General features: G+C 49.0%; 1 protein-coding gene across 1 annotated transcript; it reads right to left on the bottom strand.

Moving 5' to 3' along the window:
• Positions 1-3,242: 3,242 nt before the first annotated feature.
• On the bottom strand, positions 3,243-21,701 carry LOC136580991 (delta(3,5)-Delta(2,4)-dienoyl-CoA isomerase, mitochondrial-like). The gene is made up of 10 exons (XM_066581949.1): positions 21,558-21,701; positions 16,627-16,789; positions 13,830-13,918; positions 12,392-12,516; positions 10,235-10,283; positions 10,090-10,154; positions 9,102-9,172; positions 7,401-7,472; positions 3,802-3,952; positions 3,243-3,723 (listed from the first exon to the last, which is right to left on the bottom strand). The coding sequence occupies exons 1-10, from the start codon at positions 21,586-21,588 to the stop codon at positions 3,619-3,621; spliced, it is 921 nt and encodes a 306-aa protein (XP_066438046.1). The 5' UTR covers positions 21,589-21,701; the 3' UTR covers positions 3,243-3,618.
• Positions 21,702-24,378: the final 2,677 nt, after the last annotated feature.

Genomic DNA, 24,378 nt, shown 5'->3' with positions numbered 1-24,378 from the left:
AGGCTTTCTGTATGAAAGGGCGAGGGAAGCAGGACTCACAGGCTTTCTCTATGAGCGAGCTAGGGAAGCAGGACCCACAGGCTTTCTCTATGAGTGAGCGAGGGAAGCAGGACTCACAGGTTTTCTCTGCGAGTGGGCAGGGGAAGCGGGACTCACAGGCTTTCTCTATGAGTAAGCTAGGAAAGCAGGACTCACAGGCTTTCTCTATGAGTGAGCGAGGAAAGCATGACACACAGACTTTCTCTCTGAGTAGTCAGGGAACCAGAATTCACAGGCTTTCTTTATGAGTGAATGAGGTAAGCAGGACTCACAGGCTTTCTCTATGAGTGAGCGGGAGGAGCAGGACTCACAGGCTTTCTCTATGAGTGAGTGAGTGAAGCAGGACTCACAGGCTCTCTCTATGAGTGGGCAGGGGAAGCAGGACTCACAGGCTCTCTCTATGAGTGGGCGAAGAAAGCAGGACTCACAGGCTTTCTCTATGAAATGGCAGGGGAAGCAGGACTCACAGGCTTTCTCTATGAGTGAGCGAGGGAAGCAGGACTCACAGGCTTTCTCTATGAGTGAGTGAGGAAAGCAGGACTCACAGGCTTTCTCTATGAGTGTGCTAGGGAAGCAGGACTCACAGGCTTTCTCTATGAGTGGCAGGGGAGCAGGACTCACAGGCTTTCTCTATGAGTGGGCGAAGAAAGCAGGACTCACAGGCTTTCTCTATGAGTAAGCTAGGAAAGCAGGACTCACAGGCTGTCTCTATGAGTGAGTGAGGAAAGCAGGACTCAAAGGCTTTCTCTATGAGTAAGTGAGGAAAGCAGGACTCACAGGCTTTCTCTATGAGTGAGTGAGGAAAGCAGGACTCAGAGGCTTTCTCTATGAGTGAGTGAGGAAAGCAGGACTCACAGGCTTTCTCTATGAGTGTGCTAGGGAAGGAGGACTCACAGGCGTTCTCTATGAGTGGCAGGGGAGCAGGACTCACAGGCTTTCTCTATGAGTGGGCGAAGAAAGCAGGACTCACAGGCTCTCTCTATGAGTGTGCTAGGGAAGGAGGACTCACAGGCTTTCTCTATGAGTGGCAGGGGAGCAGGACTCACAGGCTTTCTCTATGAGTGAGCGAGGGAATCAGGACTCACAGGCTTTCTGTATGAGTGGGTGAGGGAAGCAGGACTCACAGGCTTTCTCTATGAGCGAGCTATGGAAGCAGGACCCACAGGCTTTCTCTATGAGCGTGCTAGGAAAGCAGGACTCGCAGGCTTTCTCTATGAGTGAGCGAGGGAAGCAGGACTCACAGGCTTTCTCTGTGAGTGGGCAGGGGAAGCGGGACTCACAGGCTTTCTCTATGAGTGAGCGAGGAAAGCATGACACACAGACTTTCTCTCGGAGTAGTCAGGGAACCAGAATTCACAGGCTTTCTTTATGAGTGAGTGAGGGAAGCAGGACTCACAAGCTTTCTCTATGAGTGGGCGAGAGAAGCAGGACTCACAGGCTTTCTCTATGAGTGAGTGAGGAAAGCAGGACTCACAGGCTTTCTCTATGAAATGGCAGGGGAAGCAGGACTCACAGGCTTTCTCTATGAGTGAGCGAGGGAAGCAGGACTCACAGGCTTTCTCTATGAGTGAGTGAGGAAAGCAGGACTCACAGGCTTTCTCTATGAGTGTGCTAGGGAAGCAGGACTCACAGGCTTTCTCTATGAGTGGCAGGGGAGCAGGACTCACAGGCTTTCTCTATGAGTGAGCGAGGGAAGCAGGACTCACAGGCTTTCTCAGTGAGTGGGCAGGGGAAGCGGGACTCACAGGCTTTCTCTATGAGTGAGTGAGGAAAGCAGGACTCACAGGCTTTCTCTATGAGTGTGCTAGGGAAGGAGGACTCACAGGCTTTCTCTATGAGTGGCAGGGGAGCAGGACTCATAGGCTTTCTCTATGAGTAAGCTAGGAAAGCAGGACTCACAGGCTTTCTCTATGAGTAAGCTAGGAAAGCAGGACTCACAGGCTTTCTCTATGAGTAAGCTAGGAAAGCAGGACTCACAGGCTGTCTCTATGAGTGAGTGAGGAAAGCAGGACTCAAAGGCTTTCTCTATGAGTAAGTGAGGAAAGCAGGACTCACAGGCTTTCTCTATGAGTGAGTGAGGAAAGCAGAACTCAGAGGCTTTCTCTATGAGTGAGTGAGGAAAGCAGGACTCACAGGCTTTCTCTATGAGTGTGCTAGGGAAGGAGGACTCACAGGCGTTCTCTATGAGTGGCAGGGGAGCAGGACTCACAGGCTTTCTCTATGAGTGGGCGAAGAAAGCAGGACTCACAGGCTCTCTCTATGAGTGTGCTAGGGAAGGAGGACTCACAGGCTCTCTCTATGAGTGTGCTAGGGGAGCAGGACTCACAGGCTTTCTCTATGAGTGAGCGAGGGAACCAGGACTCACAGGCTTTCTGTATGAGTGGGTGAGGGAAGCAGGACTCACAGGCTTTCTCTATGAGCGAGCTATGGAAGCAGGACCCACAGGCTTTCTCTAAGAGCGTGCTAGGGAAGCAGGACTCGCTGGCTTTCTCTATGAGTGAGCGAGGGAAGCAGGACTCACAGGCTTTCTCTGTGAGTGGGCAGGTGAAGCGGGACTCACAGGCTTTCTCTATGAGTGAGCGAGGAAAGCATGACACACAGACTTTCTCTCGGAGTAGTCAGGGAACCAGAATTCACAGGCTTTCTTTATGAGTGAGTGAGGGAAGCAGGACTCACAGGCTCTCTCTATGAGTGGGCAGGGGAAACAGGACTCACAGGCGTTCTCTATGAGTGGCAGGGAAGCAGGACTCACAGGCTTTCTCTATGAATGGGCGAAGAAAGCAGGACTCGCAGGCTTTCTCTATGAGTAAGCTAGGAAAGCAGGACTCACAGGCTTTCTCTATGAGTGGGCGAAGAAAGCAGGACTCAGCGGCTTTCTCTATGAGTAAGCTAGGAAAGCAGGACTCACAGGCTTTCTCTATGAGTGGGCGAAGAAAGCAGGACTCACAGGCTTTCTCTATGAGTGTGCTAGGGAAGGAGGACTCACAGGCTTTCTCTATGAGTGAGTGAGGGAAGCAGGACTCACAGGCTCTGAGTCCTGGCAGCAATTATTTCAATTTGTGCATGAAAATACTGAGTCAAACACTTGGAGTCTGTTGTCATCTCACTGACATCCTTTGTAACGGATACACAACATGGCAGTCGGTCATTTATGAAATGCCATTAACAGTGAAGAAATGTCTGCAGGAGGAATCAGTCGAAGCTTATTGTAGCGACCCGACGTTTATTATGTTATTAATGAGCAGGCAGTGTTGTAGCAAATGGCCATTATAAAAACCGTTGGGCAGGTTTGCCACAAGGGTGAACATACCCCATAAGGGCACATATAGTATTGTCCTTACATTCACAGCTGGAGGTGTAACGGGTTAGGCTGGAGGTTTAGCTACACTTTTATATTATATAATTGCATAAACTGCCAATCCCCCCACTAACACTATGACAGATCTGTGGGGATACCCCAGCGCTTCTCAGTGGGAATCCCCTCTGCCCAGCTTATTTGCAGTTCTGCACTGGACACTTCCATTAGATTATATCCAACCGTCCAGTCAGATGCAGAAATCTCAGGAACGCTGAGGACTCCTACAGTTTAGAAAATGTGATGTCTTTTAGGGACGTCTTCTGCAGGACGGCTTGTGCAGATTTCATGATGTCCTGGGTCTGCAACATGCTCATGTTCCAGGTGGCCTGAAACACAGACAGAACAGGATTACCTGACCGCCACCACCAAGGTGCAAGGAAATGCAGAGCAAGACGATCACTTACCATGTAATCCAGACTCTCCTGCACCGAGTGATCTCGAGAATACACTAAATTCACCTTAGTTCCCTGGACGGCAATAGGGCTTTTGCTGGCAATCTCAGTGGCCAAACCAAAGGCAGCATTAAGAAGGGAGGACTTATCAGGGAATACTCGGCTGGGGGGAAAAGAGGGAAAACAATTAAACCTGAATAGCACGGGTAATAATAATAATAGACACAGAGGAGAGGGACACTGCTTCTGAAAAGCAGCCATGACATCACAGTGACGGGGTGCAAACAGGCGACAAGAGCTCTTCATACTCCACAGCGAAAAACTATGTTGCCAAATTTAGAACCGGTCACTTCAGCAGCGGCAATGAAGACCGTTCCTGGAGACCTCCAGTGGTGACCGTCCCACAAAGACCAGACATCATCCACAACGTGATTCTACAAGATTGGTGAATTTCTGCTAAGATGATGGCCAGCGAAAGAGTTGGATTCATAATTCATGATCATCTGGACAGGAGGAAGGTGTTGGCCAAGTGGGTTCCGAAAGGTTTGCCAGCAGATCAGAAGTGTACCAGATGGAAGCCTCCTGGGGAATTCTGCAGCACTTTCAGCAGGATGCTGATACTTTCCTGTCCCGACTGGTGATAATGGATGAAATGTGGATTTTTATGTATTATCCGGAGTCAAAAGGGCAGTCAAAGGAATGGAGACACAGCGATTCCTCACATCCAAAGAAGTCCTTTTTATTGAAATTTTCATGGAATACAAACATGAGCAGCTTATAAACGAAGTCCACAAGGAAAATCCTACCACATGCATTATTTTACAGGGACATTACAGTGTTTGATCTCGGTTCCATGTCTTACCATCTCCGTAGATTCTGCACTATTACTCACATCTAGCTCATTTATATTTTATTCCCCCCTTCCCTTAAATGTCCTAATGTTAAACAACCTTTAAAACAAACCCTATAACGTCCAATTATCTAAAACTATCCCGCCTTATACCCCTCTAGCAATCACTTCCCCATCGCGTCCGGTCACTTTATCTTTAAACTTCCCAGTTGGTTCATATCTAGAGATGAGCGAGCGTACTCGGCCACGCCCCTTTTTCACCCGAGTACTGCGATTTTCGAGTACTTCCGTACTCGGGCAAAAAGATTCGGGGGGCGCCGTGGGTGAGTGGGGGTTGCAGCGGGGAGTGGGGGGGGGGGGAGAGGGAGAGAGAGAGGGCTCCCCCCTGTTCCCCGCTGCTACCCCCCCACGCCGCCACGCCTCCCCCCGCCCCCCCCCCCCCCCCCCGGCGGCCCCCGAATCTTTTCACCCGAGTACTGAAGTACTCGAAAATCGCGGTGCTCGATCGAGTAATTACTCGAAACGAGTATATTCGCTCATCTCTATTCATATCATTTTGACTGTAATACCAAGTTGTATTGGTAAATTGGATCATACATTCCCTGATTTCACTTTGACTAAGACATTTTTTCATAAACTCCCTCCATTGTTCGAAAAGTTTTGGGTCCTGAGACTCCACACATCGCTCGATCTCAATTCTCTCTATTTTCAGGAGGTGTTTTAGTTGTTGTATAACATCATTTGTCCCCGGAGGTTTGGTAAGCAGCCAATTGTTCAGAAGGCACCTCTTGCTGACCCAAAGAATGGTGTGCGTCATCTTAGCTTTTCTCGTCTGTTCTGGTAATTGGTGAAGTATGAATGTTTGTGGTGTTAATTGCAGACTTTGACCCCCAATGTCCTGCACCAATTTTTGAATCTCGCCCCAATATCTATCAATCTTCGGGCATTGCCAAATGCCATGAAGGAAATCAGATGAAGGCATGGCACATCTAGGGCAAGCTTGTAGCCTTGATGGACCATTGGGGTTCTGTGGTTTGTCTAACCCATAGATTGCTCCATGGATTATCTTGAAATAGGTTTCCCGCCACCGTTCGTTTGATACCTCCTTTCTCACCCAGATCCAGCTCTTAATCATTTGTTCGGGAAGTTCCGAGTATTGCAGGTCACACGGCCATTTTTAAAATAAGAGCAGTTCTCAGTCACCCAACCCTCTCTAAATCTGTTATATAGAGCAGAAATTGAGTATTTATGTGTAAGGTTTTTAACTAGCAGGACATTAGGGTTACGTATTGCCTCCTTTGCTGTCTGTTAGTCTGTTCTTTAGAAAATTTCGGAGCTGTGCATATGGGAGGAAATGTGGCGCAGGTATATTGTATTCTTCGCACAGCTCCCTAACAGTCTTATATCTAGGAGCCTTTGGGTGTATAAGATGTTGGACTTTTGTGATACCCTTCTGTCGCCACATTTTGAACATTTGATTTTCCCGCCGTTCCTTAAATTCTGGGTGATTCCATAAAATCTCCATGTGTTTGGAGATTTTAGATGGCAGGTCGTACATCTTACGGGCTATCTTCCATGCTGCTATGGTATCTCTAGTCTTAGTAGAATGTTCACTTTCTATTGGAAGATTAGAAAACCCTGTATGCAAGAGCGTTTAGGCTCCATGGGTTGAATAATTCCGACTCTAAGTCATTATTAGAAAAGTCACTAGATCCCTTTATCCAGTCCAGAAAATGCTGCATAAGGCTAGTAACATTATACATACAGATGTCGGGGAGATTTACTCCGCCTCCGCTCTTAGGGAGCATCAACTTTTTCAGAGCAATGCGTGGTCGCTTCCAAGACCACACAAAGGTTGTAAATGCCGTGTGCAATTTCTTCAAATCACTCTTTTGTAGTAAGAGGGGTATTGTCTGTAATGGATAGAGGAGCTCCAAAGAAGTTTTGAGTGCAGAAGTGGTCATCCAAGGTGATGGCATCTGTCTTCTAGGATGAAGATGGGATACTGCTTATGGACCACCTTCCAAAGGGGTCTACTATCACGGCCGTGTACTGCACAACACTTCTGGATAAACTGAAAGAGGCATTGAAGTCTAAAAGGTGCAAAAAGTTGACCCCCGTGTTGTGTTCTTGCACAGCAATACCTTGTACCACGCAACAGCCATGGCCCAGAGCTGGCTGACCTGGGCTTCATTCACCTGATCTAGCGCCCTCGGACTATCATCTTTTCTCCAATTTGAAGAAACATCTCAAGGGAACCAACTTTTCCCCCATTTCTGATCTAATTCCAGGGGCTGACGCCTGGTTTGCACCCAACCAGAAGACTTCCATCTGAATGGGTTGAAGAATTTGCAACACTGCAGTAAGAAGTGCATTCATGTCTGAGGGGGCGATGTAGAAGAATTGTGAAATTTGATTGTTCTATGTCAATTTTTGCGGTCAAAGCCAATGACTTCAGCACCCGGTCGTATGAACCATTCCCAACAATGTGCTGCTCACTCAGCTGCATGCCTCGTCACAGTGTATCAGGGCTCAATCTTTAACAAGCCTGAACCTTTGTGCCGTTGATATTTTGATAAAAAAGTGTCCATAGCTTCAGATTTATCAAAAGAAATGCAAAGTAAAAGCGGAGAAGTTTCATCCGAGAGCCGAGAATCTGGGCAACTGCGGCACTTGTTTTGTGCCAGTTTTGATAAATCTCTGCCATAGTATATCATAATGCTGCAGGACATTCATATATAAGGGGTGACAGTCGTGGTACCTGACAAGTCCGCTGCTCAGGGCCTCGTCTGACATCATCTTCCTAGCAGTAAAGGCCAGTTCGTTCACCAGGCTACAAGAGAAGGAAAAACATCTGGTCAATTATTCTCCTTTTTTTCAAAATATAAAAAAATTAAATCAGCAGAGAATTTTGGATCAACCGTTAGAGGGGGCTGAATCTCCATTTCTCTCAGAGGTCAAAATATTTTGTATTGACATAGATAGAAATAATTACATTCTGACCGCCGGCAGCCACTAGGAGGCGCTTAGGAGGTGCTGCATACAAATGTATCATTGAGTTAATGTATAAGTTATACAGTCAGCTCCTTAGCTCCCCCTAGTGGTGGCTGCATACATGCAGATTTTTGAAACTGTCTAGTCGAGGTTTTTTTCTTTCCTTTTTATTTTCCTCTTAGGATATATATGTATACCCTAGGAATGCTTAGATTCTCTGAGGTAGATTAACAAACCACATAAAAATTAGCAGAGATGTAATCCCGGTAGAGCCCTTCATAGGATGATACTTGTGGGGAAAGTCATGGAAAAAGTGTGAGTGGCCTTATAATGATGTGGAAAGCATACAGCAGGGGTAGTACTATTTAGAACACAGTAGAAGTATTTAAAACAGTATACCCTACTATGAACTATACCCTACTAGTAATCTACACCTTACCTGATAATATACATCACAAACAGCATAAGACAACTTTACAACGTGACGACTTAGATACTGTGGGTCAGCTCTAGCATACCTCTATATAATGCAGTCACCATATACTAGCCAGACATCAGCCCTATGCAGTGATCAGGATTACGGTGCAGTTAAACCAGTGATCACAGATTACATCAATGATTGCAGTTGTCCGCTTGAGTATTTCTTCTCTCTAAGCCCAGACCGCCATGTAATTTTCTTCCAGGCACAGCTCATCTCTGCACACACACTCACTATCCTACTGCACACTAATAGTTCCCTCTATTGTACCCCAAAACGTAAGTGCCCCCACATAGTAATAATCTTCCCATTTTACCCAACACAAAATCATAATACTACCCTCCTAGTGCCCCTCAGTTATAGTGCCCTTTTTTGCCCCATAGAGTAATAATCCTCTATATTAGTAATGCCCCCTTAGTATCCTATCATTATAGTGCCCCTTTATGCCCCATCACAAATTAACAGTGTTTGTTTTGGTCCCAACAAGGTACTAGCATCCAGATAACCTCTTTGTACCCCCCATAAAGTAATAGTGCCCCCATGAGGTAATAATGGCACCTTGGTGCACCCCACAAAAAAAACTGTGCCCACTCTGAGTCCTGCAAAAGTCCCTCTGCCCCTCCCGAGTTGCACTCCTAGTTGATTAACAATCAGTTGGCTCCCTACTTGAACTGCAGTGTGATACCTTCAATGGTCTTCTTCTGCCTGTGCTCCTCATGGTGCGATTTCTTCTGCCTGTGCTCCTCATGGTACATATCTACAATCCTGCTCTTCTGGCTACAGCAGAACAATTGTAGATATCACACAGACAGAAGAAATTGCACCGAGAGGAGCACAAACAGAAGACCATTGAAGATAATATTGCACTGCAGTGGAAGCAGAGAACCAAATGATGACCTAGGTGACTTACGGGAAAACCATGAGATATGACATGCCTGAAGCAGAGGCACATAAAGGTACATATTTCCTCTACCTAAAGCTTTTACATACCTCCTGTTACCAATGATGTTCGGCAGGCGTTGGAGCGTTCCCATATCAGTGGCCAAACCCACATCCACCTCCTACAAGAAGAAAGTGTTATATAGTCGGAGGGTCTGGAGATGCCCACACATATTACTAGGGAGACTTGGAGAAAACGTAATGCTGAAGGAATGGCATTAATAAATAAAGAATACAATTGGTGTTAAGATGACTAAAGGGACTAAACCAAACTGCAGAGCGTATAAAGGCAAGAGTCATGAGAACAGCTGTAATATCATGGATATGGGGGTGCAGAGATAGAAGGGCACCCTGGTCCTGGTGCATCAGAGGTCCAGTAAGAGACCAGCATTATCATAAATGGACATAATAGCCATTCCAGATTTTGCATTGGGACCCAGAAACTTCAATTTAGTCGCTTGATGAAGACCAAGATGGCCGAAATGTTACAAGCGCCTGCCTGATTTTTCAGTGCTTGTTTGTGTACTGAGTGAGAATTACTTCTATAAAAGGTTTGTTCCCCACTTTATAATGGCAGTTTTCTGATGTGACCTTGTGGACACGACTAGATGACCCGATGACCCCACTTACAGGTCGTCCCCTTAACCATTTAAAGACCATAAATGTCTCAGATTTTCTTTTTTGTTTTTTCCCTTTTCCGGAGCCATAGCTTTTTGTTCTTCTGTCAGCAGCCATATGAGGGCGGTTTATGTGGGAGGATCGGTAACAGTAATGTTTAATGTACTAGAATGCAAGGAAAAACTTTTAAAATATTTTAACAGCGGAGAAGTTGAAAAAACCCCATAATCTCACCATTGCTTTTGAGGACTATACTATCAGTGTTAGAGCACTCCACACACCACCGGTGATCACCCACCGTCCACCTATGGCATGTGGTTCTAAACAGGTTAACAGATAGGCTTTTGATACAATGTCCCTTTAATGGCCACCAGAATGCACTGACAAATCAGAATCAGCCATTTCTAGAGAGGTCCCTTACCTTAACTTGAAAATAGGCATCTTGGGAACAGTAGCGGATGTCACAGGCAGTGATGAGATCTACACCTGGTGGGAGACATGGGAGTACGATGATATATTCTACTGATCACCATTAATTAAGCAGTGTTATCTCAGCGTTGTCTCACCTACTCCAATGCAACCGTCGTGAATTGCTGCAATCACAGGCTTCGTGCACTGCAAGTAGAAATACAATGTTAGCACTGAACCCGATCCCATGCCAGGACTAGTCACATGCTGAGAGACGCCATCATCATCATCATCATCATCAAGAGCTTCAAATGTGATGTCTATATTTAAAAAAAAAATTGCAACTTTCCAAGTTTTATGGACGATAAAGAAGCCGGACGAGGAATTAAAGGAGTTGTCTCGCGAAAGCAAGTGGGGTTATACACTTCTGTATGGCCATATTAATGCACTTTGTAATATACATCGTGCATTAAATATGAGCCATACAGAAGTTATTCACTTACCCCCTCCGGTGCTGGCGTCCTCGTCTCCATGGCTCCGTCTAATTTCGGTGTCTTCTTGCTTTTTCAGACGCGCTTGCGCAGATGGGTCTTCTCCCTTCGGCTTGGCTCGGCAGCACCGGCGTTTTGGCCCCGCCCCCTTGTACGCATCATCGCGTAGCTCCGCCCCGTCACATGTGCCGATTCCAGCCAACGGAGCAGGTAAGTGAATAACTTCTGTATGGCTCATATTTAATGCACGATGTATATTACAAAGTGCATTAATATGGCCATACAGAAGTGTATAACCCCACTTGCTTTCGCGAGACAACCCCTTTAAGGTCTTCAAACTCTCATTGAAGACATTTTAGACATCCATGGGTGGCAAGGAACTTCATCAAGTGTGTTCTTGACCTAACGAAGCCTCACCTTCAACTTGAAGCAAAATGCTCAGTCTGCAGCTCCGTAGCGCTCTAGACATTATCAGACAACCCAAATCATTGGGAAAAAACAACCCCCATAGTGGGAGGAGGGGAAGACGAAAGGAGGAGAGGACGACCATCAACAAAGTGGGTGGAGACAATCGTAAAAACATGACTGAGATGCTCGAAGAGCCCGTTACCGGGCAAACATTCATATGGTCAAAAAGTCCAACCTTGCAGCACCTAATAGTTCTCATAAGAGGTCAACTGGCCATTTATGGGGTTCTGAATGGTTAAGCTCATCCCATAGGAGACAGGATTTACTACTAATGTAAACCATTAAAATGGAGCGTGTTTAATGAAAACTTGTAGAGGGCTAGCCTCCCCAAAACAACTGGCTCACCCAGTGTAAAGGGTCCACAGGAGAATGCATGTTACTAAAGTGCCCCCGGAGGAAAAAAGAGGACCGACGTGCTTCTCTGACTATCTCATTGGCAGGCATCGGCAGTCTAAGACACTACATGCTGCCCGGACCGGTCAGTACTGCTCACGCGGACGCACTGATTAAAGGTGCTTTGAGACGGAACTATTATCGTTCGAAGAAGTGAAAGTGAATAACAATTGTGAGGTCTACATGCGAGCGACCAAACAAACTATATCATTAACACGTCATTCGTCATTCATTTAATGCAGACATAAAAATCATCGGTTAAACAGCGCCCGTTCATTCCCTCTCATTCATCTACACCTGTGAAAAAATGAATGATTCTACTCATCATCCGCTTGTCTAAAAGAACTCCAAGTCTGGGCTCACACGGGGCGGATCTGCCGCGGTTTTTCCACAGAAGAACTGCTTCTGTGGTAAAACCGCTTCAAAGGTTATATTTGTCTTGCGCACTTTTTTAGCGTGGAAAATCCGCAAGCATTTTTTTTCCACAGCGCTTTTTCACGTTTGCAGCGTATTTCGGTGCGGATTTTGCTGCGTCCATAGAGATCTATGGACAAAAAGCACTGCGGAAAAGTCTAAAGAATTGACATGCTGCGTCCTGAAAAACCGTGCCACAGCTGCATCTCCGCACTGCAGCAGTGCAGAAAAAATGTGTCCTGTAAGAACAGCTTGTTGCCCAAACACATTTGTACTGCATTGCACTTCAAATGCAGCAGTTTTACTGCAGTGCAGATATGCAACAGCAAACCGCGGCAAAACCGCAGCAAATCCGACCCGTGTGAACCCCGCCAGCTAAGCGAAGCAGATGCAGGGTCTTAGACTAATGATGCACAGTAATGCACAGTGTGCCTCAGGCAGTTGGAGAGGCCAGTGGTGTTGCCTACTGTGTTTCTCCAGACCCTGAGGATCCCTTTAAGAGCAATTATCCGGTATCCAGTAGTTTATTCTATAGACAGGAACACAAACCTTCTCAATAACAGAAAAACTTTTTTGATATTCCCAAATCTTCTTACGGAGGTTCCAGGCAGTTCTGGCAACATCGTCTTCCTGCGGCTGCAGAAATTCACTTGCCATATCCATAAGATCGATCCCTGCAGAAGAGAAAAATATTAAAGCGGGTCGTCCGAGAAAAGACATTTCACCAAAAACGGCTTCCCCATGGCCAAAGCATAAGGAGCGGATACTCATCTCTCCCCACAAGTCCCCCGCCAGCGGCTCCGGAGGTGTATTGTTTACAGGCTCTTCTATGCAAGTCATCGAGTTCATTACCGAGTATGACTGTCATGTTAAGTTACCTTTAGGCTGCTTTCACACGGGTGACAAAGTCGTATGACTTTCTCGCGATGCGACAGCGCTACAAATCATTGGATGGCTGTGATTGGTTCATTGAGCCCTGCAGTGATTGGCTGAGCTGTGGCACTCAAGAACCAATCAGAGCCAGTGCTTCCTGGAGGCTGGGTTTTTAACCCCTGACCAGGAAGCCCTTAGGGAAAACTACAAGTGTTCCTGGGGACCTGCGAGAAGTGCGGCGGAGCGGACTGTGCCTGTTAGGTGATGTATTGTGTTTCTGGGGTAGGGCTTATATTTCAAGCCCCCTGAAAATCCCATCAAAAGAGCGCTGCAAAGTTGTGTGACTTTGTAGCGACACTAAATTGTGATATTGAAGCGAGAAAACGCAGCGATATGTTACGGAACACAGATGCGATATTGTTACAATTTTCTTGCTGCGATATCGCTGTGTGAAAGAGGCCTTAAACGGAGCATCCATTCCCAGAATGAAGTGGCGGAGGACCATCATGTCCCACCAGGAACAATGCAAAGCACTGCAGCTCAGTCCTATTTGGGTAAATGGGGTTGTGTGGTAAAGCCTGCACAGAGCCGGGTCAGAGCTGGGACTGCTGATAAAAATGTTCAAGGGAACCGAACACCTCCTATAAGAACCATAAACTACGTTAGGAGAGGTCCACCGAGGTCGGGGGTGTAATCTTTATACTTACCGGACTCCCTGTTCCCGTGATGTCAGCCCAGGAAGTCGGTGCCCCGTCTATCAGCATGACTATTTTCATAGAGAACAGTGGAGTGCATGCACATAGAATGAAGAGACTGATAGATGAAGGGTTGGACTTCCGAGGGTGACGGCACAAGAATGAAGAACCAGTCCAATATAGTCATTTTACTCCCGGACTCAGTGGGACCGATCCTGTAAGCACTGTAACTACGGTCATGGTGCTTGTAGGAGGGCACAGGTTCCCTTTAGGCCTTTGTAGAGGAGAGGTCACATTGTTCTAATGATCATTAGGGGTCATTTTGATAAGATGCCCTCAAGAAGTTATGCCATATCTTCACATAGTGAGCAGTAACTGACAACTGGGCGTGTTACTGATATATTGGGCGTAGCACTGACCTGATGTGAACATCTTCCCAGCGCCAGAAATGACTACTGCCCTGCAGTTACTATCTTCTCCGAGGGCCTGGAAGCAAAGGACCATCTCCCTGTGGGGGAAACACATATTATTATCCCAATAAAGCATTAAAAGAACTTCACCGCCCGTCCATGTTGGGCCACGGAAGAGTAGGCCGGCGCCACATGTCACACGGCCGAGGAAGTTGTACAAGATTTGTGTGCTGCGAGAAGCACGGATATGAACCGCATTCTTGTGAATGGCGTCATACACATCAGCGGTCGCAGAGGAAAAAAACGAACAGAAAAATGCCGCTTGTCTCATCGTTGGCCGATCCCTCGGAACACCTCGCAGAGCGTCGGCCATTGCTTCCAATGGGGCCAGCAAAGCACTGAACGGCGTGCGCGGTGTATGCGAGTGCGATGTGAGGATTCTCACTGAGAACAATGGGAAACACTCCGAGATCCTTTTAGCTGCGGCCGAGGATCGCTGCTTCCTTGAAGTGATGTGAGGCTTTTTTTTTTTAAACTCGTTTTATTGAAAGGTGAATAAATGACATGTCTTGTAGCGTTGTAGTACATCAAAAGGCATGACTGATTAACGTGCAGCTGAGAACATGTGACAAAAGGGCAATTCACCCCAATATCGTAAGTCTTTACATAGAGGGAAAGAGAAGGAGTTCAGGCCTACTGTCAGTGGGCCTCTGGTTCCACCCACGAAGCGTGGAGGGTAGGGCGTTAGTGGGGAGCCGCACCACAGACCCCAAACCTTATCAAATGCTCCTGGGCATCTGCACCCTTTATAAACTATCTAATCATATGGAATAACGGAACGGACCAATTTCCACCACATTGACACCGAGGGATTCCTATGATCCATCCAACACAATGCTAAGATAGGTACCTCTCTCAAGACTCTTCTAAGATGGTGCTGCCAAGACTCCTCATTGAGGATCCCGAAGAGGCATATTTTAGGGCTAGTAGGGACAGGGATTTCCTGAACCTCAGAGAGGAGGTCCGTGACCTCTCCCCAGAAGCCTCAAATAACGGGACACTCCCAAATCATGTGCCAAAAGTCAGCAGAGTCGCCGGGGCATCTAATGACTGAGATGATGAAGACCTGCCCATTGTCTGCAGCCTCACTGGAGTAAGGCGGCACGGGGCACAATGTGGGACTGGATCAGCTTGTAATAAGCCGCAGGGGAAACAAATACAGGCGATTGTAGGGAATCATGGAAGGAGTCCTCTGTCTGGTATCACAGGGCGGGGGGCGTGTTGTGAGAGGGCAATGTGAGGCATGTTTAACACAAAAACACCTTACATCCGTGGGGAAATCCCATGTGGGCGAGCGCGATATTGTGCCGTGTTTTATGGCCGGACATCGCACTTGTCCGCGTGAAATTAGCCTTATGAAAGCTGTCGTTAGGAAAATCTGTCTTTGTTGCCCATAGCAACCAATCACAGCGCAGCTTTTATTTTATCTCAGCAGTATAAGAAATGGAAACTGTGCTCTGATTGGTTATTATTTCTTATATTACTGAGGTAAAATAAAAGCTGCGCTGTGATTGGTTGCTAGGGGCAACAAGGACAGATTTTCTTTTAGACTGCCTTCATCAGAATATGGTTCCGGCCTACTTTTCCGTGGCCATCTTGCACAATCTTACGTCTTTAGGGCATGGTAGGGGGTCTTCCACCATCAGATTAAACAAGGATTGAACAGAGAGGAATTTATTTCAGCAGTGCCACAAGTGTGGCAGCCACTTAGAGGGCATTTCCATCATAGACATTACCAGATTACGCCACAGACGTGTGACTGGTGCGGGTCCCAGAGGTGGACCGATGTCCGGAACAGCTGAGGTATAACCCCAGGATCTGCTACACTCAGGCGGAGAATGAATGGAGAGTTAGGCCTCATTCACACGGGCATATTGAGTGAATACATTGTATATTCACGGACCGCAACTCTGCATATTCCCTGCCTATCTGGACCGAGTGACTATTTTTTTGCAGGCGTGTATACATTGCAGATTTCAAGCGCGAACCCCCCCTAAAACCCCCGCATGTAGTCCCTTTTGATTATATGCGTAAATCCACAGTGAATGCCATGTATCATACATAATCACTCTGTATTCACTATAATGGCCCATATATAATAGGACACGTTGCTGGTTTTCACATTAGTAAATAAAAAATGCCGGTCTGAATACCCCAACGCAGACGAATGGGACTCTGTATTACGTATCTAGAAAATCCACGTTTAATACGAGCCGTAAGTACACCCGTGTGAATAAGCCCTCAGCCGCACAGATCTCTCCATTTCTATGGCAGCTACAGAAACGGTCAAGCAGCTGTGCTCCGCTGTCTCTATTTCCAGTAGACACTGATGCGGAGGGCCATAACCATCCTCTGCGCTCGCTGCCTGCACGGATGCGGCGGCCGGGAGATCCTCGGTCATGCTATAAATGTCTATGATGGAATACCACTATTGGAGAAGCGAGAACATTGATAGTTCTGCCCCATGACACGACCATTAAGGGCTCACCTACCGAGCCGTATGTGACCCGCGGAATATGTGGTGCAAAAATAGCCCGTTGGTTTCTATTGGCCACTCATAGTATGTAAATACAATGTAGCATGTCCTATTATGGCGCTTAATACGCACCAATATAGGCCCCGGGGATTCAGCATAAGGGGCACATACACGTTCCATGTGAGCGCGCCCTTAGTGCCGACGGGTAATCTGTACTGCGCTACTGAATATAGTAGCCACATAGAAGCCAGTGATATTAGACCTCAGTACCTCCAGAAGGCCTTGTTCATGGCATTCCTCTTCTCGGGACGGTTTATCTCCACATGGAAGACGTGATCTGCTGGCGCGGTGACTTTCAGAGTTTCATAGCTGTATGAGGATAGTCCCGCCTCAGAAGACATATTCCGGAGACCTAGAGCCACCTTGCGGAGGTCTGCGGATCAAATGACATCCGACATCATTTCATTGCCCACTTCTCATCACCATATAAGATGAACTCTTCTCGCCAACGTGCCATGTCATATAAAGACTAGGGATGAGCGAGTATACTCGTAAAGCACTACTCGCTCGAGTAATGTGCCTTAGCCGAGTATCTCCCTGCTCGTCCCTGAAGATTCGGGAGCCGCCGCAGCTGACAGGTGAGTTGTGGAGGGGAGCAGGGGAGAGCGGGCGGGAGAGAGAGATCTCCTCGCTCTCCCCCACAGCTGTCGGAAAACCGCACGAAATGGAGCAGGCTGCTGGTGGATTCCCACACGTGTGATCCGCGCGCTAGGGAAAAATGGCATCTGCAGGTATTTAATTACCTGCGGGTGTCCAATGATTCCCTAGGGGCGCCGATCACGCGTGCGGGACACCCACGCAGAATTACAAATTCTATTTTGCCCGTGGACATTGGGCCTTACTGTACGTATGGCTGGAGGCCTAGTCCTTGTCACGGTGTTGCTGAGTGGTAACATGAGGGGGGAATTTTTGGAGAGGTATATATGTACATCACATCGTGATGCCACCGTTCCCAAACCGTTATTCTATACGGCGGAGCAATAAACACAATGGCTTGTGTGTCGTACCTCGGGACCTCAGGAACGGTTGAGACCCGGGGTATTATTGTATCTGGTCACCACCAGGAAGCTTGGGGTTTGACATGGCTTCCATGGAGGAATGCCCCTGTCCCACCCCTAGCTCCCGATCGGTAGTCATTTTTCAGGTCCTTGATGGTCCTACCAGCCTCGGTATTGATTGTACCGTGCCCTTGAGGGTTAGGGATTAGTATTCCAGTTAGGCTTACATTGTGCAATACTAATCCTTAACCCTAACCCTCCAGGGCACGGTACAATCAATACCGACACTGTGCTCCCCTATGGTGTAGCGCAGAGAATGTTGTGTGGCAGGGCGGCCGGCCAGCCCGGAACACAGTTTTGTGGCCGGGTAACATAGAGCCTGACACCGCTGCTGTACCCCATGCTCTAGCGCTCAGATGCGGCCGCTGAGGGCTACACTGCTCCCCAGCTGCCTCTCAGCAGCGTTGGCGCTGACACATGCTGAAGGGAGAGGAGGCAGAGGAGCGAAGTCACCGCAAAGCAGCAGCACAGCACAATGCCGATGGCTGGGGAGCGCTGGTAAACACCTGCTACAACCGTGGGAAGGGAGCAGGCCAGTGGAGCAAATCGGCGATTGCAGGACAGAGTGAGTGTGAGCTATGGAGCAGCGGCGTGAAGATCACCACGCTGCTAGGACCTTCCAGGACCTGAAAAACGTCTACCAATCGGAAGCTAGGGTTGTGATAGGGGCGTTCCTCCATGGAAGCCCTGTCAAACCCCTAGCTTCTGGGTGGTGGCATGATACAATAATACTGAGACCCGCTAAAACTTTACTTGGATAAACTTTGTAAAAACAGGTAGTTACAGGTACAATTCACTTGCATAAAATTACAGGCAAAAGCTCAGAGGTTGGGAGGAAAACACAGGAACAATACGGCCCTATAGTCCATGTTATCTATATGTCACCGGTCCTGGAAATTGGGTATACTCTGGAGGAGGTAAAAGGTAGGGGTCACTCCACATACACTCTGGCAGGCAATCACTGAAGAAGAAGGCTTAGCCTAGATGCACCCCGCACGACATCCACGTGGGTGTCACAATCACGTACCTCTGTGTGGTGATCCTAATGGCGGATGGCTGCACAGGAAAAATACTGCCTGTAGTGTGAACGGGTACCTGTTTTAGTGGACTAGGGGAAATGCGTTCTCTCTCTCTGGGGGAATTTGGTAACTCACTCGTTCTCCCCAACGTTTTCACATGCGGTAGGAATGTCTCTCCTTCTCCATATTAGACACAAGGAAACCAGAGATGTCTCCTTGTGCCCCTGCGGTTTCTCCAGCAGATCGGGGAAGAGGGAAGATCCTGAGCTCCTGCAAAGGGAGCCTCTCCTTCTTCTCCATTTTCGATACAGGGAAGCTGAAGGTGCTTCCCTGCATCACTGTGGGTCCTCCAACAGCATGGGCAGATGGAAGATCATCAACCTCCTCTCCCGCTCTCAGATACTCACTTTTATAACCTCACTTGTACCACATGACACAGTAGGATAGATACATTCAGCAGCAGAGCTGACAGGCAATGATTTTAGGTAAGTTAACTCTTCAGACACTGCAGCTGTGCAACATACATACAGAGAATTGACATGACAGTTTTGCACAGTGCATCGATATAACACAGACATGTATGACAATTATGGAGGGGACCAGGATTATGTTCTGGGACACTACAATTGTTCTCAGTGAGAGAAACCAAGTAATCTTGTAGATATGATACCTTTTAATGGCTAACAAAAATGCATGATGTTACAGCGAGCTTTCAGGGATATCTCGCCCCCTTCGTCAGTTAGGATGGCACAGCATTATAACATACAGATGCAGGGGGGAGGGGGACACATTCCTCTTGATCTAAATAAATGTTCACATACAGAAGTTTGAGACTGTTTTGCACTCAAAACTTAAACTTAAAATAAACAGAGCTAAGACATGCATCGTAAATCAGTCCACTGAGCTCAGGACAGTTTTATGATGTGTCTTATCTCTCCTTCAATCTGCACATGGAAGGGGAAGCAGAACCACCTATTGGATGGCAAGCTTTGAATTTTTATGAAGTCTTAAAGAAAGAAAAACAATTTTTTTCCCTTTTCCCTTAAAAAAAATAAAAATAATGATTGGGAAGAGGACATCCCTCTTGACCTCTTTCAGACCTTTCATACTTTCCACCTATGCAAGAATCTCGGGCTGAGGTTCATTCCATTGGGGCAACCGGTCCTTCATATGATACAGAACCTGATTTGCACTAATAAGATGCTCCAGACACCGACTCCCTTGGACAACATAGTCTCTCTGACTCACCAGCAAACCCTCCGAGGGCTTCCGAGGAGCCATCTGTCTTCCTCGCACCGTCTACACCGTTTCATTAAGGAATCGCGGATCGTTCTCTTTCAGCATGCTGAAAGAGAACGATTAGCCTTATCAGGAATTCACAGCAGGATACAGCTGATACTATTGTTTCAGCTGTATCCCGATCCCTGAATACAGGCGGGGTATGAAGAACACAGCGCTCCAGCTGTGTTCTGCATACCCCGCTCGGAGCACTCAGCTGTATAACAGCTGGGTGCTCCGAGCAGAGAACAGCTAGATGCAGAAGACAAGCGGCCCCGTCGTATACAGCGTTCAGTTGTATACGTCCAGGCGCTCCGAGCAGAGAACAGCTGCATGCAGAAGATAAGCGGCCCCGCTTAAAGGCACACAACGATTATTGCTCAAAAGTCGCTCAAAATACATCTTTTGAGCGATAATCATTGTGTTTAAACCAGGCTTTAGACTATTGATGCAGCTTTACAGCCGCCTCTGGATCAAGAGTCAATGTGACAAAGTAGCTGGGTAAAGTTCAGTGCAGGGGGAGGGGGAGCAGGGGGGAGCAGGGGGGAGCGGGGCAAAGTTTACTGCAAGCAGCGCCTGGAGTCCTGTACTGGTACAATTACACCTGGATTAGGTTCTAATAGAACAACAGTCTCTTCCAAGTATCAATGTACTGTCCCAGAATGTCATCCTGGTCCCGTCCATACTTGTCATACATGTGTTGTCTCATGTGGATGCACTGTGCAAAACTGCAATGTCATTTTCTGTGTGTTGCACAGCTGCAGCGCCTGAAGGGTTAACTCCCATAAAATCATTGCCTGTCAGCTCTGTTTCTGAACGTATCTTTCCTACTATGTCATGTGGTACAAGTGAGGTTCTAAAAGGAAGTGTCTGAGAGTGGGAAGAGGTCCATCTTCAGGAGGAGAGACTGCTAACACAGAGCCGCATGGAAGCACCTTTAGCTTCCATGTTGATGAAGATGGAGGAAGAGAAATGACTACCCGTAGCATCTGGAGAGTGGATGTGAGATGAGTGAGTCCCGTACAGATAGAGAGAGCACGCAACCTCTCAGTTTACTGAAACAGGTACCCGTTCACACTACAGGCATTTTTCCTGTGTGGCCGTCTGCCGTTAGGATCACCACACAGAGGTACATAATTGTGACACCCACACGGAGAATGTGCGGGGTGCATCTAGGCTAAGCCGCATTTCTGAGTAATTTTGTCTGCCAGCGTGTTTGTGTAGTGACCCCTACTCTTTACCTCTTCTGGAGTACTTCCAAATTCCAGGAGCGGTGACATATAGATACCGTGGACTATAGGGCCGTATTGCTCCTGTGTTTCCTCCCAGCCTCTGAGCTTCTGCCTGTCATTTCTGCAAGTGAATTGTACCTGTAACTACCTGTTTATTCAAGTAAAGTTTTACCGGGCCTTAACCGTTCCCGAGGACCTGAGGTACTACATACAGGTCTCCGGGTTATTTACTCCACCAGCTTATATTAACCGTGTGGGAAAGGTGGCGTGATAACTACTACAACCACCCTCATCCCCTTATTGGCATTCCTGGCCAAAGGAGTGTTGAAGCTTGGCTGCGTGTCATCCCTCCGGGACCAGAGCCTGGTAAGGGCCACCGTGACACATCAGCACTTATCACTTCTAGCTCTTTACATTAGCCAGGTGCCCAGGGTCACCCCTCTGAGGTGTTGCATCAATATTACCCTGTCATGTCTAGGACACGCACACTCACATCCTTCCCCTTTACAGTCTTGCACTGAGACTATGGAGACTCCTCATCAGGGCCCACTCACCTCTCCTTAGGAGGCCTCTGATCAGAGCCATGAGATGTCACTGTCCTCCTGGACTGGAGGAGGGAGGGACACATGGAGCTGCCCAGAGGGACTGGAGGAGGGAGGGACACATGGAGCTGCCCAGAGTGACTGGAGGAGGGAGGGACACACGGAGCTGCCCAGAGGGACTGGAGGAGGGAGGGACACATGGAGCTGCCCAGAGGGACTGGAGGAGGGAGGGACACATGGAGCTGCCCAGAGTGACTGGAGGAGGGAGGGACACACGGAGCTGCCCAGAGGGACTGGAGGAGGGAGGGACACATGGAGCTGCCCAGAGGGACTGGAGGAGGGAGGGACACATGGAGCTGCCCAGAGTGACTGGAGGAGGGAGGGACACACGGAGCTGCCCAGAGGGACTGGAGGAGGGAGGGACACATGGAGCTGCACCGAGTGACAGGAGGAGGGAGGGACACATGGAGCTGCCCAGAGGGACTGGAGGAGGGAGGGAGACATGGAGGTGCCCAGAGGGACTGGAGGAGGGAGGGAGACATGGAGGTGCCCAGAGGGACTGGAGGAGGGAGGGAGACATGGAGGTGCCCAGAGGGACTGGAGGAGGGAGGGAGACATGGAGGTGCCCAGAGGGACTGGAGGAGGGAGGGACACATGGAGCTGCACCGAGTGACAGGAGGAGGGAGGGACACATGGAGCTGCCCAGAGTGACTGGAGGAGGGAGGGACACACGGAGCTGCCCAGAGGGACTGGAGGAGGGAGGGACACACGGAGCTGCCCAGAGGGACTGGAGGAGGGAGGGACACATGGAGCTGCACCGAGTGACAGGAGGAGGGAGGGACACATGGAGCTGACCAGAGTGGCTATAGGAGGGAGGGACACATGGAGCTGCCCAGAGGGACTGGAGGAGGGAGGGACACATGGAGCTGCCCAGAGGGACTGGAGGAGGGAGGGACACATGGAGCTGCACAGAGTGATTGGAGGAGGGAGCGACACATGGAGGTGCCCAGAGCGACTGGAGGAGGGAGGGAGACATGGAGGTGCCCAGAGGGACTGGAGGAGGGAGGGACACATGGAGGTGCCCAGAGGGACTGGAGGAGGGAGGGAGACATGGAGGTGCCCAGAGGGACTGGAGGAGGGAGGGAGACATGGAGGTGCCCAGAGGGACTGGAGGAGGGAGGGAGACATGGAGGTGCCCAGAGGGACTGTAGGAGGGAGGGAGACATGGAGGTGCCCAGAGGGACTGGAGGAGGGAGGGAGACATGGAGGTGCCCAGAGGGACTGGAGGAGGGAGGGACACATGGAGCTGCACCGAGTGACAGGAGGAGGGAGGGACACATGGAGCTGCCCAGAGTGACAGGAGGAGGGAGGGACACATGGAGGTGCCCAGAGGGACTGGAGGAGGGAGGGAGACATGGAGGTGCCCAGAGGGACTGGAGGAGGGAGGGACACATGGAGCTGCACAGAGTGACAGGAGGAGGGAGGGAGACATGGAGGTGCCCAGAGGGACTGGAGGAGGGAGGGACACATGGAGCTGCACCGAGTGACAGGAGGAGGGAGGGACACATGGAGCTGCCCAGAGTGACAGGAGGAGGGAGGGACACATGGAGCTGCCCAGAGGGACTGGAGGAGGGAGGGACACATGGAGCTGCCCAGAGGGACTGGAGGAGGGAGGGACACATGGAGCTGCACCGAGTGACAGGAGGAGGGAGGGACACATGGAGCTGCCCAGAGGGACTGGAGGAGGGAGGGACACATGGAGCTGCCCAGAGTGACTGGAGGAGGGAGGGACACATGGAGCTGCACAGAGTGACAGGAGGAGGGAGGGAGACATGGAGGTGCCCAGAGGGACTGGAGGAGGGAGGGACACATGGAGCTGCACCGAGTGACAGGAGGAGGGACACATGGAGCTGCCCAGAGGGACTGGAGGAGGGAGGGACACATGGAGCTGCACCGAGTGACAGGAGGAGGGAGGGACACATGGAGCTGCCCAGAGGGACTGGAGGAGGGAGGGACACATGGAGCTGCCCAGAGCCTTGCAAAAAGAAGGATTTTGGTTGTGCCTCAAACCAGTCATCCGTAGCAGCCATGGCATCAGGAATGGTGTGAAATTTGGTCCCCTTGAGGTGTTTCTTCAGGTTTGGAAACAGATGCTAGTCGGAGGGAGCTAGATCTGGTGATTAAGGTGGGTGGTCAGCCAGCGGGAAGCCTAGCTCCACCAGTTTTGCCGTGGTCGCTTGTGCAGTGTGAGCGGAGGCGTTGGATTCCTTTGGACAGCTTGCCGGACCTTTTGGCCTTCAGAGCTGCCTTCAATTGGTCCAAAAGTTCAATGTAATCCCTTGCATTGATGGTGGAACCATTGTGAAGGTCGTCCACTAGCAGCAGCCCTCCTCATCCCAGAACACAGACACCATCACCTTAGTGGCTGAGAACCACTGGGCCTCCACTCTCTGACTGCTCCCCCTAGTGGTGGCTGTATATATCTGTATGTAGTGAGCTCCCCCTAGTGGTGGCTGTATATATCTGTATGTAGTGAGCTCCCCCTAGTGGTGGCTGTATATATCTGTACACAGACGCCATCACCTTAGTAGCTGAGGACCACTGGGCCTCCACTCTCTGACTGCTCCTTGGTTTCAGGGTCATACACATAAATCCAGGTCTCATCTATAGTGACCAGTCCATCCAGGAAGTTCTTATCAGTCCGGAAACGCTGACGAATGGACCGGGAAGTTGTCACTCCCTGCTTTTCTGATCTGTTGTCAGACATTTGGGGCCCCACTATGCAGATTGCTTCTTCATGGATAATGACACAAACACGCTCACCATAAACCCC

This window comes from Eleutherodactylus coqui, chromosome 10, assembly GCF_035609145.1.
Source record: "Eleutherodactylus coqui strain aEleCoq1 chromosome 10, aEleCoq1.hap1, whole genome shotgun sequence".
Taxonomy (NCBI): Eukaryota; Metazoa; Chordata; class Amphibia; order Anura; family Eleutherodactylidae; genus Eleutherodactylus; species Eleutherodactylus coqui.
This window is presented reverse-complemented; position numbering and strand designations above follow the sequence as displayed.

What these genes read in the sequence shown, in the direction of transcription:
- LOC136580991 (XM_066581949.1), bottom strand. Translation starts at nt 21,588, where the DNA reads ATGGCTCTGATCAGAGGCCTCCTAAGGAGAG. An exon ending in TGGGAAGATGTTCACATCAG is followed by an intron (nt 12,517 to 13,829) that starts GTCAGTGCTACG and finishes TCTCTTCTGCAG; the next exon opens with GGATCGATCTTATGGATATG. An exon ending in AACATCATTGGTAACAGGAG is followed by an intron (nt 7,473 to 9,101) that starts GTATGTAAAAGC and finishes CTTCTCTTGTAG; the next exon opens with CCTGGTGAACGAACTGGCCT.